At 41.3% G+C, this 17,673-nt stretch overlaps 2 protein-coding genes across 2 annotated transcripts; one reads left to right on the forward strand and one right to left on the reverse strand.

The window, feature by feature from the left end:
- Positions 1 to 21: 21 nt before the first annotated feature.
- On the reverse strand, positions 22 to 3,871 carry ftr84 (finTRIM family, member 84). Its single transcript, XM_061275436.1, has 7 exons — positions 3,199 to 3,871; positions 2,775 to 2,870; positions 2,438 to 2,671; positions 1,726 to 1,882; positions 1,589 to 1,645; positions 1,040 to 1,093; positions 22 to 867 (listed from the first exon to the last, which is right to left on the reverse strand). Exons 1-7 carry the CDS (start codon positions 3,841 to 3,843, stop codon positions 326 to 328), a joined length of 1,785 nt encoding a protein of 594 aa, XP_061131420.1. The 5' UTR covers positions 3,844 to 3,871; the 3' UTR covers positions 22 to 325.
- Positions 3,872 to 4,042: 171 nt separating this feature from the next.
- tppp2 (tubulin polymerization-promoting protein family member 2) lies at positions 4,043 to 9,107 on the forward strand. The gene is made up of 4 exons (XM_061275437.1): positions 4,043 to 5,970; positions 6,623 to 6,826; positions 7,574 to 7,727; positions 7,923 to 9,107. The coding sequence occupies exons 2-4, from the start codon at positions 6,636 to 6,638 to the stop codon at positions 8,112 to 8,114; spliced, it is 537 nt and encodes a 178-aa protein (XP_061131421.1). The 5' UTR covers positions 4,043 to 5,970; positions 6,623 to 6,635; the 3' UTR covers positions 8,115 to 9,107.
- Positions 9,108 to 17,673: the final 8,566 nt, after the last annotated feature.

A 17,673-nucleotide genomic window follows, 5' to 3' on the forward strand; every position in this document is an offset into this window, starting at 1 on the left:
AGTTGGAATGAATCCTAATAATACAATAGAATACAACTTTATTTACACAGGGCATTCCACAAAAACTGCAGTTATAACAAAATGCTTTACATAACATCAAATATTGACACAACTACAAAGACAGTGAAAACAGTAAGGTGTGAAAGATGACCTTAATGTATGTTAGGTGTAACTTTGTAAAATCAACAGTTTGGTGATTGGTAATTAGATTTCTTTTTTTTATGAAGCTGTCACAATTAAATGATTGCACATATTTTAAAATTCTAAGATTACTAATACAGCATCCACTGCACAACGTAAAACAATTCAACCATATTTGAGTATTTTAGTAAGGTGTGGGACTTTGTTTGAGATGACAAAGGGTAACTGATGAGCCCACACCGAAGCCCGCATACAAAGGTTCGCTGAACCGAGCTTTAAATCTATGGATCAGCTCCATCCTTTCTGAGACAGAGTAAAATGCCACCGTGTTGCCACCATAGTCCAGGTATACGCCGATTCGTGACGCACGGGGTGCATTGGCGAGGTCAAAGTCTGCTTTATTGTGCCACGCGGAATATCCCGAGTCGGAGCAGAGCAGACTCCAAGACTTGTTGTTGTAGCCCAGCAGGCTGTGTGAGTTCTTCCCCTTGCGACTGATGCTTTTGTAGGCCACCCCAAGGGAAAACTCACCACTCCACTCAGCTTCCCAGTAAAATCTGAAGCCGCTAAGTGGCTCCTTGCACAGCACTTGGGAGAAGCCATCGAAGCGTTCCAGATGATCAGAATAAAACTGGACTGTCTTCTTCCTAGTGACCTTCTGGTTTCCATCTGACAGGACCAGCTCTTTATAGGCTGTATTGGCATCGAAGGACATCTTACAGGCATCTAAGAGCAAACACATTCCTTCACTTAACTGCAATCAACAATCACTCACAATCAATCACAACACAATCCACGATAGTAATTATAGGTAGGCCAGAGAGAGCAACATGATGATGATTCTCAGGGCAGCATTGGGCCAAGAGTAGAAGGTATGCTTCAACAATGAACTACTCACATCTCAAGAAGTCTGATCTTGTTTTTGGCTCCTGGAAATCCACTCTGTTAGGAACTGTTACAGCAAGAGAATATGAAACATTTACTGTGATAAGTTGAGATCAAATGAGCCGACTTTCCTAAACCAAGTAATTGCCACAATCGCTTTGTGCAATTCATTTTAAACAACTGTAAAGTCCCTCTTTCAAATGATGCCTTGTTTATGAGTAACATTCAATTTGATGGCTAAGCAACACATTGAAACTATTTTGTCTAGGTCAAATGTTCAGTCCGTCCAGTATCAGGTTCCCCAGGTACCTGAATGCAGCACCATCAGAGTACCGCATTTTTGTTGGGCCACTGTGATAGTGGTTCTATTGATCAAACAACAAAAAAGTTGATCAATGAAGTTAATAAGCATAGTGAAGACACATTTTATGGAACAGATTTCTTGAGAGAAAGTAAAGCAAGGAAATATCGTACCAAATGAATATTTCACAATTTGTTTTGTCTTCACATATGTATTTGCTCAATCATATCACTATAATCTGATGTTTTGGTTTACACTTACCTTTGATCCGTTTGTCTCCATTTCTTGGCAAAAGGATGTACACAGGCGTTTCGCTTACTGTTAAAAGAAGGCAAATTACATTTGCCTGCTGCACATTGAGCAGCAAACAAAATGTTTTTGTTTTTTGGGGGACAAACCTGTCTTGGAGATTTTACTGAGTTCCTTTTTACAGATATCATCAAGATGTTCCTTCATTTCTAAGGCTGTTTTGCTCATCTCGCTGAAAGAGAACTGAGGGTTGATGAGAACTTTGGGTACCATGGCTTCTGGAGCAATGCACAGAGTTGGGAAGTTCTATTCAACAAAATGAGACAAGAGTTACACAATCAAGTAAGAAAATGAATGAAAAAGTATTAAAGCACTTAAATTGAAACATTTAACAGTGCTACAGTTTGGGTAATTGAAAAGAATACCACTGACCAAATCCTGAAATTATTCCGAAATAAATGACAATTGGTGACCTCATGTCACGACTCGTCTGATTGTTTTATTATGTTTCTGTTGTTATGGTTTCTGTCCGTGTCTCTGTGTGCTCGCCCCTCCCCTCCTGTGTCTGCCCATGATCAGTGTGATCACCTGCCTCTCGTTGCCTGTCGTGCATTTAAGACCTGTCTGCCCCTCACTCCGTCGGATTGTTCTCATCTCATGTCTTCTTGTCTCTCGTCCTTGTCTGTCAGTGTCGTTTCTGTTAGCCAGTCTGTCGGTCAGTCACGTTGTTTTGTCAGGTGGTTTATGTTAGTTTTTCCATCTGTCTGTTCCCTTTCATCCTCCATTCCAACTCCCCTTTTCCTTCAATTAACCCTGGTCCAAGATGCATTTGTTCGCCCTGCTCCATTCCAACCGTGACACCTGCAGGAAGTGAATGTTGTCTTCTGTTTCAAGAATCTGCCTCAGCTCTGCATCTCTTCTCTGCAGCTCCAGTATCTCCTGTTCCAGACGCTCCACATAGCCATCAGCTTGGGACATAGCCGCCTGCATGTTGGCTGTTATCATCTGATGGATTTCAGCCTTCCAGCGTTCCGCTGCCTGTAGCATCTCATGGAACGTCTTATCACTCTCGACTTGGGCCCGCTGGGCACAGCTCTAACAGACAGGTGCGGTCATTTTGTAAGAATGTTGAAGGTACATAAAGATATAATTTTGGAATGACTTGCTATCTATCAGTGTTAAGCTTGACTGGTCTTACTTTGAGAACATCAACATTATGCTTGAGCTCTTGCAGCTCTTTCATCCTCTCCTGAATTATGTGCTGGACCTCAGACTGTGTCACCACCAGGACTTTCTGGCAGAAACAAAAGATAAGAAGGACTTCATAAATCTCATCTCTTACTTTGGAGCTACTGTAGGCTGTTAAGTATGACATTTTACTTTGATAAACAGCGTGATCTGGAAGTCTTGTGTATGGTTCCTGAAACATATTTGAAACTTCATTTTCCCATCACTAACTTTAGATGTCCCCAATTTTTGTTTAATTTGCCCAACAAAGTGAGTAGGGTAACCAATCAGTACTGTTTCGTGTAACGATCTTCATGTCCCAGTCAATGACCAGACCGTCCTAATCTCCAACAGCTTCTGTGGAAGTGCTATTTAGTTCACAATGCCAACTATACCTGTTTGTCGATGCGCTCCTCCTCCGCAGAGGTGATATTGTGGCCGCGGTGCTCTCGAACAGTGCACAAGACGCATATGCACATCTGGTCAGTGCGACAGAACAGCTCCAGGCCCTTCTCATGCTGTGGGCAGATCTTCCTGTCCAGGTGGCCTGTTTCATCCACCAGCTTGTGTCTCTTGAAGGTGGAAGACTCGTAATGTGGCTTCACGTGTGTTTCGCAGTAGTAAGCCAAGCACACGAGGCATGACTTGACTGCCTTGTTCCGCCGACCCACGCAGAAATCACAGAAAGATTCCCGGTGCATATAGGGGAAAGGTGTGAGCTCTGGAAGTTGCCGGCGGGGCTCGTGGTAGACATCCGGTAAATCGCGTTTCAGCACGGGTCTTGGCGTGAAGGTTGCTCTGCATTGGGGGCAGCTGTAAACCCCCATGTGGTCGAACTGATCCCAGTAGATCTTGATGCACTCCAAGCAGTAAGTGTCCCCACATGGGATGGTGACCGGGTCTCTGAGTGCATCCACACAGAGAGGACAGATGGCATCTGGCGGTGAAGGGAAACTCGACTCAGCCATAATGCTTTTAGAACAAATGCGTGTAGACTCTTTTAAGCATATGTAGATCTCTCTGAATAAATCAAGAAGCATCTGAAGCAGAAGTGACCAAACACGGTGACATTCTCCTTTTTTATGCTGACATTTCGAAAGGGGAGGTTTTGTGTACACTACAAGCAGACAGCCTGTCTCCTCACCCACAACGACATCTCTTTGTCGTTTGTGTTGAAGTAGCAGTCAGCGACCTTTACAAATTTTAGTTTATCCATTGACATATGGGTCAGCAAGAAACTGTAATGTACTTTTTGTGGACCCAAAGCATGCTTTTATAAATTCAGAATGTATAAAACATTAAAAATAATCCAAGGCAGCGACTGCTGAAAAAAGCACTTAAGATCCATATACCCCTTCTTGCTGTATAGATATGTTCTTTTATTTTGTGTGCGGGATATACCCATTTATTGGACATAGTTTTTTTTCTCCCTACCATGAAGGCCAGAGGAAATGAACGACAATAAAACAGCTGCAGTAAGCTGTCACTAGAAGCCAAATTGAATGGAACCCAAATTAATATTATTGCTAACCCTCGCAAGTCCCTGCTATTTACCGTTTTACCGCGTCAAAATGATTGACTGCGAAAAAGATTTTTAAATCAGCAAACCACTAGAGACCCAAGATGTTTTCACTGTGCTGTAAATGAACAGACTAGAAATCGCTGAGTTTCAGGTGCACTGTCACGACTTGCTCATTGTGTTTTTATACAGAATTTCTCAGCAAAAGGTTTCCGTGCTTCTAGCTGTTTCCCAGTGTCCGTGTGACTGAGCAGGTTGAGTTTCATGATGGTGTATGTTTTCAAAACAATTCTTGTGTACCATGAAGAGAAAACATGCTGTCAGGATGTGGGCACCTACGCAAATACATGCTATAATGTGGAAAAATAATGCAAGGTGACAATATGCAGGATTTAGATGAAGTGTGCATTGTGGGCATTTGACAGCAATTCAGGGAATGATCACTCGCCCTTGTGAAGGAATCTTTCAGTTGGCTCATACAAGTATGACTAATCAGGCGCTTACATTTTGGGAGATTTTGCTGCAGCATACTTGGGACAGAACCAAAATAAGTGATGTTGTTGCTGAATCTCTTTGTGGAGGCGTTGCCAGAGTAGAGTATTTGGGTGGAACGTCTTGGATGAGTCACGGGGAACATGTGGCAAATTAGCTGTGATGTGATGGAGGTCTGTCACATGGAGTGGATCCCTCTGATGTGTTTGTGGGAAAAAAAGCAAAAGGCGGGCTGTGTAAGCATATGTTTGGAAGAGGAAAGAGCGGAGATAATGCTCATAATGATGCTCAAAGGAGGGCAGCCCAGCTCTGATGCTCCCATAGGATGCCAAACCTGGCTGACAGGACAGATGGAGGGAAGGGAAGAGAAGCCATTTGAATTATGAGAGGATGAGCAAGTCAAACAGAAGAAAATACATTGTCTTTTGACCAATCCTTAAAACTATTCATCACACTGGGATAAAACAAGCATTCAACTTCAGCCAAGGATATAAATGTGTGAGAAGAAAAAATTAAAAACTCTACCTCTGAATGGGTAAATAATAATAATAACAATGGGCAATACTTTCCAGTTTTTTTTATTTATTACTTTTGGTTATTTTCTATGTTAGTGAATATTGCTCAGGCTTACCATCATGAAAGAGTTTGATGGGATTTACGGGTCAGCTATGTCGTCAGTGCGCTTTGTCCTTTCGAGGATGACTCTCATCATGTGCAAACAAGCCTACTACTGTCATTGTGGCCCAAATAGAAGCTGTCACATATGCATGATGAACAAAATAAAAGTACGGTTGAACTGCAGAAAATGCAGAGAACACTGTAGCATAGCGGGTAATACAAATACAGTAGATTAAAATAATTAATGATATACTAACAGCATGTTTTATGAGACAAAAAGAGACAGAAGCTAAGTGGTGGTGATGTCACTGATGGTGCTGGGTGGTACTCTCTCCCTCCTCCCCTTCTCTCCTCCTCCTATCCAAGCATCTGCATGGATGTCGTCACCGCTAAAGAGTCTGGGAGTGGCAGAGTGGAGGAAGGAAGTGGAGGAAAAAAGAAGAGAGGAGGAGGACAAGAAGGTTGAGCAGCCGTGAGCGATTTCCGGGATTTCCTTAAAATATCTACGGGCAAGCAATCCTGCAGCCTACAGCAGCAGGTACACTTTGTTTTCTTTGCAGTGGATGCCCTGAGGGACAATGCAGCAAGGAAGACTGCCAGGAGGACATTGTTTATATGCCAAAGGATTGCACTTTCTTTGCTCCAGCAAAATAATTAATACATCTGTCAAATGATTTTGAGAAATATATCTTAGTGTTATTTATCTACTTGCTACTACTTTTTGAACTGTTTCTTTTTACAGTGAGTGTTTGAATATTCTAATAAGCTAATTAATCCTGTCATCTACGAGGTGATGTTGATCATGACATCAAAATTGCATCCGACTTTAGATAGGTTTAGAAAAGCGGAACTGAAAAATATACGATGGCTGAATCTATGTTTGTGTCTTGAATTGAGGGGAAAAAAGAGAGAAAACGACCTTCATTTGTTATTCTGCACAGGGTGGGCCAAAGAGGGGCCATTTGTAAATGGGGATGATTGAATTAAACTGGCCTGCAATCAGCTTGAGTAACAGAACTGTGATGGATGTGAAACTGCTGCTGCATGCTTCTAAAAAATTCAGAGCCAAACAAAATAATCACTTCAACTGATTAACATGCCAATCAAGTTTTGGAAATGTTTTCCTTCAACAAAAATGGAGGTGTACTCTATTCCAACCTCCGAAATAATAATGCTATGCTTATCCACAGTGTATTTGTCAGCATGGCTGAGGGCTCTGTGTCGACAGCAGAGGTGGAGATGTCCTTCCACAAATTTGCCATTCATGGTGACACCAAAGCGACGGGGAAGGAGATGAACGGCAAGAACTTTGCCAAAATCTGCAAGGACTGTCTCATCACTGACGGCAAGAATGTCACCACTACAGATGTTGACATCGTCTTCACCAAAGTCAAGTAATGTTTTCAATGCAGCATCGTTAGTAGACAAAGTAGTCATTTGTAACAGGGCAAATCTAACTTAGTAAAGGATACCTGACATGACAAACCATTAATAGATTTAGTTTAACGCGCAATATTCATTTAGTCCGCACTGTTACGTTGAAAGCAAATGACGTATCACTCCCCAAATCCAATGTGATCCCGCGGGATGCTGCCGGCGATGAGAAAATGAAGCTTCAAAATGTTTCATAAACCAATTGTGTTTATTGCGCCCTCTAGATAGCACTCTCTGTTCGCCTTTGAGCCAAAAGCACACTGACTTGCCATTTCCTAAACACCTTTCTTTAAACCGATAGTGCCATCTAGAGAAATAAAAAAACTCTTTTATGAAGCATTTAAAAGAAAAAGCAAATACCCTGACCCACACCAGCACATATTATTGAACCCTATACCAAGTTCTCCTCCCACAAAGAAGAAATCTCGCTTGCCAGCAGGCTGTGACTTGCCATCCCTTGATCTAAATTTATGTGTTTATTAAATTGTGATTCTTGTGTTGAATGCCACCAGGATAGGATAATGGTAATTGCAAAGAAATCATTTGAACACATGCAGGTGCCACACAAAGATTACATTGACTACTTTAAGAACCTGTCGCAATTTCACATTCCTGCATTACATAAAGAATCTGATGGTATATCCGTCCTCTGGCACTGGAAAGATTTTTCTCAGAGGAGCCTCCAACGGTATTACATGTTTCCTCAGGTCCAAGTCAGCTCGTGTAATCACATTTGAGCAGTTCATCATGGCCTTGACTGAGCTGGGCCCGAAGCGCTTCAAAGGCAAGAGTAAAGAGGAAGCTCTCCAGCTCCTCTATGGGCTCATTGTTGGCAAGGAGCCTGCCAATGCTGGAATCACTGTGAGTACATTGTCATTAGTTCCACTGCACTCATGCCTCCTTCTGCAGCTGAAGAGCTTGGTGCTCCACATGAGGCACAACAGAGAGGATGAGACAACACATGCTTACCAATTTCAGTCAAATGAAACATGTTACAATCGCAGTGATGTGACTGAGAAATTACCTTGTGTGGTTATTATTTCATTGTTTGATTAGAGACCAACAAAGGCAGCGGCTGTGGACAGACTGACCGACACTTCCAAGTACACAGGAACACACAAGGAGAGATTCGATGATTCAGGAAAAGGAAAGGGAAAGATTGGACGCGAGGACATCCCAGACGGTAGTGGCTATGTTGCATCTTACAAGGGAAGCGGCACTTATGATGAAAAAGTGAAGGAATCCTAATCCTGAAGACACACATACGATTTTGGTCTTTCTATATTTTCAGGTAATATGCACGTATTGGCAAGCATATAAACTAAATTTGTGCTTAACTTTGTGCCTTATTATGCAAATCTCAAACGTGAAAGGAACTTCCAAATATTCATACACTGTATTTTTGGAATGGAGAATCATTTATCTGGTGTCAGGCAATGATAATAACACCAGCTTTGTCACCTTGTCAATTGATCACTATTTATCCCGTTTACATCATTGAAAAAAAGGGATAACAGGAAATAATTCATATCATAATAAAATTCTAAATATCAAATTGGCTGTAGTAAACACTTTGCCAAAGATGAGAGATTTTTGCTGATATGCCAAAGAAAAACTGCTTGAATACTGCGTGTCATACTAATCTGCAGCTAACAATGTAAGGCCTGAAACTGATGTCTTTTAATGACATTTAGGAGCAAGAGTGGCACAACAAACAGAAGTGCAAAATGTTCATCTAGATTGCTCCTCCTTGGATGCCGAAATCGAGTGTTCATGTGTCTGTGTCTCTGCATCTCAATATAGCCTAAAGTAACCTGATAAACAGCACCTGATAAAAATCCTTTCCTTTCACATCCGTGGCATATGATTACAATTAAAGTTTAACTAGTATAGTACATTATGTTTATATTCAAGGAAAAGTGGGGGAAATGTAATTTACTATATTTTAGTCATGTGCTATCAACAATTAAGTACCCAGTGTAGTAGAGTAAAAAGATATTGAATGAGTCTTTTTACCTTTATATTGTCACACTTAGGCCATTAAGTTGAGCTCTCAATACTGTCTTTGCAAAAGGATTGCATATTACTAATATAGACTTTATGGATGTGCAGCATGTAGGATTTAGACCTAATAAATGAAAATTGCTTGTGGAACGAAGTAGCACCATTGCGGTGTCACTGCTAGACTGATTGTAATTAAGTAAAAAATTCAATAAAGTAATTACTTTTACAACATTAAAACTGGCACTGTTCCATTTGTTACTATGCTGATTCATCCATTTTCCATTTACACCCTCCACCTCGGAACTTTGGAGTGCATCAAGTCTTTCTTTAAAACTACAGCGCTGGACACAGAGCTTTTTTTTTTTTTTTAATAGAAGTTATTTTTATGTAAAAGGGCAATGTGAAGTACAATAACGCTCACGAATTCTCACCTGCCTCACAGTCAGAAGTGAGTCATGAGATGTGGGTGCTGTTTTTTCCCCCCCACATGCCCAAAATATACTTGTTTGGTTAGTTGAGGACTCCAAAATGTCTACAGCTGTGAATGTGAAGTGATCTGTAGTCCAAGGGTGAAAAACGACTGTCACCAAAGCTCAACTAAGAACGACTCGGGGTCACATCTGTTGAGGACAAGCACGAGAGAAAAAGGAGCAATGGATCGTTACATTCGCAATGTTCCCAATGACCTAAATCACAGGTGTCAAACTCAAGGCCCGGGGGCCAGATACGGCCCACCACATCATTTTATGTGGCCCGCGAAGACAAATTGTGCATCAAATTCGTGTGTCATTACTAGAATCGCAAATTGTCTTCACTTTTAATAATATCTTCTTTTTTTTTAAATATTTGACCAGTTTTTACTCGTCCGACTTGAAAACGAGTTATTTGTCAGTTTGTTTTGTAGCTTTTACTGCATATAATACGAGGTGCTCATAAATTTATTTGAGTTGACAGTCATAATGCCCCTCCGAAAGAGCTATGACTACAATGCGGCCTGGCTTAAATGTATTTTTTGAGGTTATACAGCGATGCTATCAGATAACCTGACACCTTTGACCCAAATCACTACTGTACACATGTACACACGGGACGGTCATACACCTTGATACAGTGCGGAGCGTCTAGGGATGCTGCCTGTTGACACGTCCCTCCTCAACTGAAGTGAACACAGAGATTAAAGGGGACCTCCCTGTACAATTTGATCAGATAACGTCAGTAAAGAGATTGTTATTGCAGAGGACTGATTCCCTCCATCCATCTGGACCTTTAAAAGTCAAGCATTGAATGGAAAAAATCTTTTGAGAAACAACTCTGCAGAAGTTTTGTCTGTATTTGTTTTAGTGGATTATTGGTGGTGTTTACAGGGAAACAAAGTCAGAGGTTGGACAGGAGATTAGGTGTGGCATTTCAAAAAGGTATAAGTATTATTCTTGTTATTTTCTACTCACATATTTTTGAGGGAATTGCAGTAATAAAATGTACACCAATTGATTCAAACATGTTAAACTACTATACCGTGTATCATTTGAATATTCTGATAACTTTTTAATCATGTGCAACACAGTTTTTCTAGTGAATGGTTGCAATGATGCCAAATAAAAATAAATGCCACAAAAAATAGATAAATATTTCCACAATATCTATTCTAATGTGTTTTTATTCCTACTAGCAATGGACTTTCCCTTCAGGTGTGAGATGCAAAGGCTCGTGTGGACTCGTTTTGTCATAATCCTGCTGTGGCACAGTGCAAGAGCTCAAATGTCCATCAGCGTATTGAAAAAGGCTGCAGGTAAAAATTATCTTTTTTTTTTCTTTAAGTAAAAAAAAATGATTCAAACCACAATTTGATGTGGTTACACGGCCCAAAACCTTGATCAAATTGCCTGCATTTATTTGCGGGCAAAGATAAAATAGGATGTGAACCTTACCATGTTTGGATACATATGTCTAATATATTTCTTCTTGTGTTGTTATTTGAAATATTGTTGATGTAAAATTTGATGTACTTTTATGTTTGCAGAGGCACTGGAGGATGAGCTTACGTACAATGAGTAGGACTTCGAGTGTGCCTTCAACAGCTGCTGCTGTGCCAGCCTCGAACTCCGTGAGCTCGAAGAGGATCTCCATCTAAGGGTGCTGAAACTGACTATGACCCTGTCTCAAATGGGGGACAGTATTCTCAAAATTGTTGGTATGTATAAACATAGCCAAAGGAACTCAAAGCTCCCAAAACTCAAATATTTAAAACAAAATGAAAAAAGAAAAGAAAAAGCTATTGCATGGCAAGGATGAGAAAGTTTTACCGCTGTTGACTCCAGCATCCATAACCCGGGTTATTTTGATATTTGCAGAGGTGGGAGTGGGCAAGAGTAGAGAAGTCCACACAAATGAAGGTGATGATTGATCACAGTTCAAGTGACACTAATCTTTTTTTACATTGAATGTTTTAGACTGCCACCACAGATGTTGAGTCTCTGGTATGGAGTGCCAACAACTGCGACAGCTGATCCTGACTCCAAACGCAGCAGCTGCAGCTTCGTGCCAGCCCAAACTGCGCGTCCATGTTTAGAAAGCAAAAAAAGCACACAAAGTTCAAAAAATACAAGCAAGAAAAGGTAATCAGCAAGTTGGAGCTACTGCAACATGCGCCGATTATGTCGAAGACTATTTGTTACCTATTCATTATCAACAAGCCAAAGTTTCCTGTGACTTTTTTTTTTAAACACTTCGCTTTCTCAAGCTGTCCAAGTGAATGAGTGAGCCACGGAAGGCGACGTTATCTCATCCTGTCTTTTTTCCTGTTGGACTGTTTTTGTCTCAGGAGGGATGAGTGTTGCTTTCACTGCCTATTTGAGCCTCCAAACAAGTTGCCTCTGGCCTTTCACCAAGAACAGCCCAATCCCTTATGATGACATCATCCTAAACCATGGAAATGGATTCAACCCAGCTCTCGGTAAAAGTAGCACCGTATCAAGATCCATGCATAACATCATTAGATTATCAAATCTTTTTTTTTTTATGCGTATATCCCACAAACCATTTAAGTCAAAATTCTCTGAGTCCTGAACACATTTGGAGGCTCTCTGCTTTATCCAGCTCTAGCTTAACTACAAGCTCAGCTAAGTGTGGACAAAGGGATGAAATATAATATAATCACATAATATCAAGAATATTTACATATAAATAAACATCATGGCTGTATGTAGTTTTCAATCAATCCATCTATTGCATCTCAATGTTATTCTGTCAATACCGCATGTTACTATCAAACCATTTCCTTCTTCAAAAGTACATTGTAGGTTTTTTTTTCCTCCATAACATTTAGAACTTGAGTCCACCGTTCTTTCGGTGAAATCTCATCTACATTGCGACCTGGTGTATTTAATGCACTTTCAAAAGTAAACACATAAAAGTCAAGAATTGTCGCTGCAACACATTTGAGAATGCCCTTGGCTGAATTCATTTTGGAGTGCTGTTAAGTGACTTTGTGGCCTTTCTACGTGGAGTTTGTTTTGCTTGTCTTGCTTGACTGCGTAGGTTTGTGTAAAGTTGACTTCAAGTCAGCGCTCTCGCCTAAGATACAGACACAAGATTTGTATTTGGCCCTGGAGCCTACACAGTTGCCGCCCAAAGTTCCTTAGGGACGATTACGTTACAAGCACAAATTTCTCTGCACATTGCATGACAGACGTGTTACAGTACCATTGCCTCACAATAAGAACAAATTAAGAACCAGACAATTAAATTATACCATGTTAGTTTTGTGTAAACATGATTTTTTTTTCTTTGCCTGGCTGTGTGAATTGACTGATCTAGTACTTATTTTAAAACCCTATGCTTCTTGTGCAACTTCTCTCCAACAGATGGCAGCATTATGAAACAATTTGGTTCAAAACGAGTTCGTGCCTCTGCTTGGGCTTCAGCATTTATGAACACGGGCATAGTTATGATGATTACACTAAAATAATCAAGAAGTGGGAGAGCGGGATAAGGCTGTGGGAGGAATGTGAGGGGGCAAAAATGGTGAGTAGATATCGCAAAAAAAGACAAATGAGCTACTGAGTGAGACAAGAGAATTGGCTGAGGGTCTAGTGCAGTATAGATTTTAGTGTGGGTTCACAAAAACAACAGCGACATTGAAGTAGGCATCAAATCTGCAGGTCCGGTAGAAGGCCAGCATAGACGAGGAAGGTTGGTGGAGAATGAAAATGTTTGGCTCGGATGAGCGACCCTTGGAGAAGGTAGAGAGATTGGAAAGGAAATAGGCTGAGGAGAGAAGTGCTACAGAAGAGATAGACAGTGAGAGTGTTACCTTCAGAACAAAAGCAAATGTGGGAAAACAAATGAAGGTGTAGTGCAGTGTAATCACAGGAACATAATAGAGAAAAGATGCAATGGAGGAAAGGGTAATCAGAGGAGAAAAGAAGATGTGTGGAGAATTGGAACTGTGCACAGGTAGGAGGAGGCTAATAGCAAAGGAATTGGTAAGCGGGTACAAGGAAGAATTTGGCAAAACGAGAAATGAAAACAAGAATGGAAAGAGCAAAAATGTGAGAAAGAAGGGCAATTCTTAAGCTTCATTCTGTAAAGTCAGGTATATGATGCCTATCACACAAGGGGCCTTTTATTTTTTATTTTTTTTTACACCAAAGTGATTTGAACACCAGCAGGTACATCTTCATAACCTGACCAAGGCGCCAAAGGAGCAATTACTGCATGAATTACCATAGAAACACAAGTTGCTCAAATCACCCCGACAGTAAACTCCATACGCATCACAGACTTTAGTGGTTCTCCAGAGAGGAGTTTGCAAGGTTGCCGCGTGCTGAGGGGCAGAGGCTGCTGTGTTTATCTTAAAATGAGGACTAAGAAATACAACAAGGATCCTATCAATGTGGGAAATCCCAATCACCAAGCCCCATCTGTACCGATGAGAATTCATCGAGCATAAATCCCATTCCTATCGTGACACAATATCAGAGCGTGTTTCTGATACATCCATTGGCATTTCTCTTTTGATGTTTTTCCTTGAAGAGGGAAGAAACACACTGGAGTGGAGAAAAAATGATGGCAATTTGATATTTTGTTGATGTTTTTTATGACTATACTTGTGCTAGACTGAAAACACCGTAATGTGCATGCTCTGCAATTGGCAATCTCACCTTGTAAAGAAAAAACATTTGGCTCTGCACCAACTTTTTTTTTTCCCCTCACTTGGAGCTCCTCCTCTAATTGCTTTGGCTGGAGAAGTTGTATAAGGACAAACACGCACACACATAAAACAACGTTGTGATCAGCCATTGCTTTAACTGGTTGTGGCCATGGTTTGGTTTACACTATGTTGCTTTCAGGATAAAACAGGATGATTGTGAGTGAACGCAGGGGGATTTTTAAACATTTTCATGGGAAACCTTGTTGTCTGTCGTAAAACACGACGCATGCAACAGCACTTGCTGGGGCTTAACACAAGTTGGAGGCCATTCCCTCTGCGTGCTTTGGTCCACGAGATGGATTAGTGAATTAGAAAATTATTATTTACTGAGCGCCACTACGTGAGCTTATGCTGATGCGGACTCTGGAGCCGGGTTTGGCAAGGGAGTTTTATGGCATCCATGTTTCATCTCGCCCTGACAGAATGTATATGCATGAGTGAGCCAATCAGAACGTGATGGGTCAAGAGGGAACATACTGATATCTGTGTTAAACTGCAAGAGGAATCCTCTTGCACCTTTGAACCTCCAGGATTCAGCAGCCACATCCCCACAAGGCACTTCACACATATTGTGATAGGCCGTGAAAAAAAAAAAAAGAATAAGAATGAAGGTGGTGGTCAAAATCCCAGGCAACATTAGGTTTCAGGCAAACGGGGTTGCCGTAGTCACCGGGAACATCGTGTAAGTGTAGCCTAATTGGCTGAGTCACCAGAATTGGTAGAGGCACAGTGGCCCTACTCGTCCCTAATAACTGAGCCCTTCACCCTGTTGCAAAGGGCGAGCCAAGACTCCCTGCAGAGGAAGCTCATTTTAGCAGCTTCTATCCAGGATCTTGTCCTCTTGGTCACTACCCTCAATTGTCACCATAGCTAAGGATGGGAATGTAGATTGGCCATTAATTGGCCATTGGATGACAGTGCTGCCGTATTACAGTGGACACTGCATCAAAGTGACTGTCCACCTCTTGATTCATCCATGATGGAGAGAGAAGAAAAAACTGCGTCATCTGACTTCATCCCCAACCATGGCCTCTGTTGCTGAGGTGCTCTAAAAAAGTTTTTTTTAAATAAATTCTCAATTAAGTTTTATTCAGATGTTAGCAGTGGTGTTAGCATCTGAATAAAGGATGAATAAATCTTCAATCAAACAACATGTGCCACTTGCTTCTTCCCTCTTTCTTTCCCTCATCGTTTATCTGCTTCAAGTGATACGCGACAGCAAAGTCTCGTGACTTAGCAGCATACATTTGTCTCACCGGCCCCACACTGTTGACTTGTACATTATTGCCAGCTGGGATGCTTACTCGGTGCTGCAAATGAGAAGCGGCAGCGTTAACCACTGGTCCACCACTTTGATGATTTGATTTCCATGTCACACTTCATTGCGCAGAACTGAACCGCAACCAGCTTGTTGTGGATCATCAAATGTTAAACCAGGAATAATTTTCAGTTGGATGCTGTCACAAGTCATTTAAATGGCTCAATATCTACTCTGTCTGTCTAAATGTGACACCTATAATTACATGCGCTTGGGAAAAAATGGTGTGATTTCCCATGTATTGTGAACCTCTAATTTACTCAGATACGGTGCAGTTTTTTTTCTTCACTTGATTTTTACTTTGAGTCGTTGGGCTTTTTCTTGAATTGGCCAGGATGATGCACCTCCTTTATGTAGCAATTTGTTCGCTATACTTTGCAAAAAGCAAAAGGTCATCTTCTGTGTGCAATCCTCTACCTCTGCGAAAATGCATGTGACACATCTTTATCAATTTATGTTGTGACCTAGCCCTTTGTCAACCTACACAATCATTTAGTTACCAACCAGTCGTCCATCTACACGCAATATGTGGATGGGTAGCCGACCATTTGCATAGCTATTCATCCACCCATCTGCCCACCTTTTTATCCATTTGGCTCTCCACCTATTTATCAACCTACCCGCACACCATCAATCATTTTTCCACTTGAAGATGACAACCATTGTGGACAATGGCGGCATGTGAAGTTAAATATGTCTCTCGCTGGTGGGTTGATCGTGTATGACACACACAACACACATACATAACGGAGGTTATTTGTTGTCTCACCCTAACAGTAACAACTTGAATTGGATGTAATGTGTCATAATGACCAAATCCAGAAGGAAAGATGATATAGAGCATTCTATGTGCAAGTGTGTGGGATTGCCTTTGAGGCCCCTTTCAGATGGTGTGATTACATGGGGGGGGAGTCGAAGCAATCACCTCCTCCCCTTTGTTAAATGTGTTAAAGGGATGGCAAATAGCTGTGTGCACGTGCGTGTGCATGTTTGTCTTCAGCCACACGATTATTGTACTTTGTGGACTGTGAAATGGCAGGTTAATAGGAGCTGCTGTGCCCACCTCATCTATTCACCTCAAGACAAATACATAATACATGTACCGGCTCTCAGTTGAGTGCACAACAGAAAACAAAAGCCTGCTGCCCATGTGTGATAATATACCGTCCAGTACTTTATAAGTAATTTGGTCAGTGTCCTGTAAATATGGTAGAGGTAGCACATAATTATTCTAGGATGCTAGTCTACCTCTAAGGCTTGCCGGATGAACAAATGGAAAATGGAATACTCTGACCCAGAATCAAACTGACACCATCATAAAACCTTAACATTATTTTCCAGTCATATACTTGAGTGGTACAAAGAAGTGTGCCATGTTTTATTTTATAATTGATGACGACTTATTTTAGATTTGATCTTGTTTGACATCCAAGACAGAGACAACGGTTAGCAACACATTTATTCTCTTGACCATCCCAAGTACTTTTCAACCCCCCCCCCCCCCCCCCCCAAAAAAAAACGTCATAGCTTATTCACAGAATTTTATATGACATTTCAACGCCACTTTTGCAGCATGTCAAAATGAGTCGGAACTTGCACGGGTAGATTCCGAGATAAAACACTTAAGAAGAAGAACTCAAAAGCGTAAAGGCCAGAAGAAGTAGACTGTGTATACATTCTTCAATAGTTAATTATTTGGTATACCATGGAGTCACGTTCATCCAGTGTTGGAGGCAGATATGAGTAACTGGTGGCATTCTACTCTTGCAGCATGTACCCAAGTCGGGGATTGAACCCCCTGGCCATCAACATTTCCTTGGTTTGACAGCGCAGAACGCTGACCAGTGAACTAAAATCCTGGACTGCCGATTGAGTTCAGCATTCTATAGCATTCGAAGAGACCAGGAAACGAAACAAAGGGCAGTGTTTTCTTGCATTTGTTGAATTATTGTCAACTTGGCAGTCACTGTTGCAAGTGATGATTTGTTTGTGACTTGGCTCATCTCTCCACCCTAATCGTGATTGACAGTGATGATGTATAACCCGCCCCCATTTGATTGAACAATGAGATATCAACATACTCATTTGGAAACGTAAATATGTTCCCTACTTGTTCTCAGCTTGACTGTGATCACATGGACAGTGGCCCGTCTTGCCTCTCTCACACTTACTCATTCGTGCAAGCACAACGCACGGCCATCCCGTCGTTTTGGTACGTGCGCTACTGTATTTGCATCACTGTGTGGGCTGACAGCAGCTGTGTGAAACGTGGG

Source organism: Syngnathus typhle, linkage group LG3 (assembly GCF_033458585.1).
Source record: "Syngnathus typhle isolate RoL2023-S1 ecotype Sweden linkage group LG3, RoL_Styp_1.0, whole genome shotgun sequence".
Taxonomy (NCBI): Eukaryota; Metazoa; Chordata; class Actinopteri; order Syngnathiformes; family Syngnathidae; genus Syngnathus; species Syngnathus typhle.

What these genes read in the sequence shown, in the direction of transcription:
- tppp2 (XM_061275437.1), top strand. Translation starts at nt 6,636, where the DNA reads ATGGCTGAGGGCTCTGTGTCGACAGCAGAGGTGGAGATGTCCTTCCAC. An exon ending in ATCGTCTTCACCAAAGTCAA is followed by an intron (nt 6,827 to 7,573) that starts GTAATGTTTTCA and finishes ATGTTTCCTCAG; the next exon opens with GTCCAAGTCAGCTCGTGTAA. An exon ending in CTGCCAATGCTGGAATCACT is followed by an intron (nt 7,728 to 7,922) that starts GTGAGTACATTG and finishes TTGTTTGATTAG; the next exon opens with AGACCAACAAAGGCAGCGGC.
- ftr84 (XM_061275436.1), bottom strand. Translation starts at nt 3,843, where the DNA reads ATGCTTCTTGATTTATTCAGAGAGATCTACATATGCTTAAAAGAGTCT. An exon ending in AGGAGCGCATCGACAAACAG is followed by an intron (nt 2,871 to 3,198) that starts GTATAGTTGGCA and finishes TGTTTCTGCCAG; the next exon opens with AAAGTCCTGGTGGTGACACA. An exon ending in TGGAGACAAACGGATCAAAG is followed by an intron (nt 1,094 to 1,588) that starts GTAAGTGTAAAC and finishes TTGCTGTAACAG; the next exon opens with TTCCTAACAGAGTGGATTTC.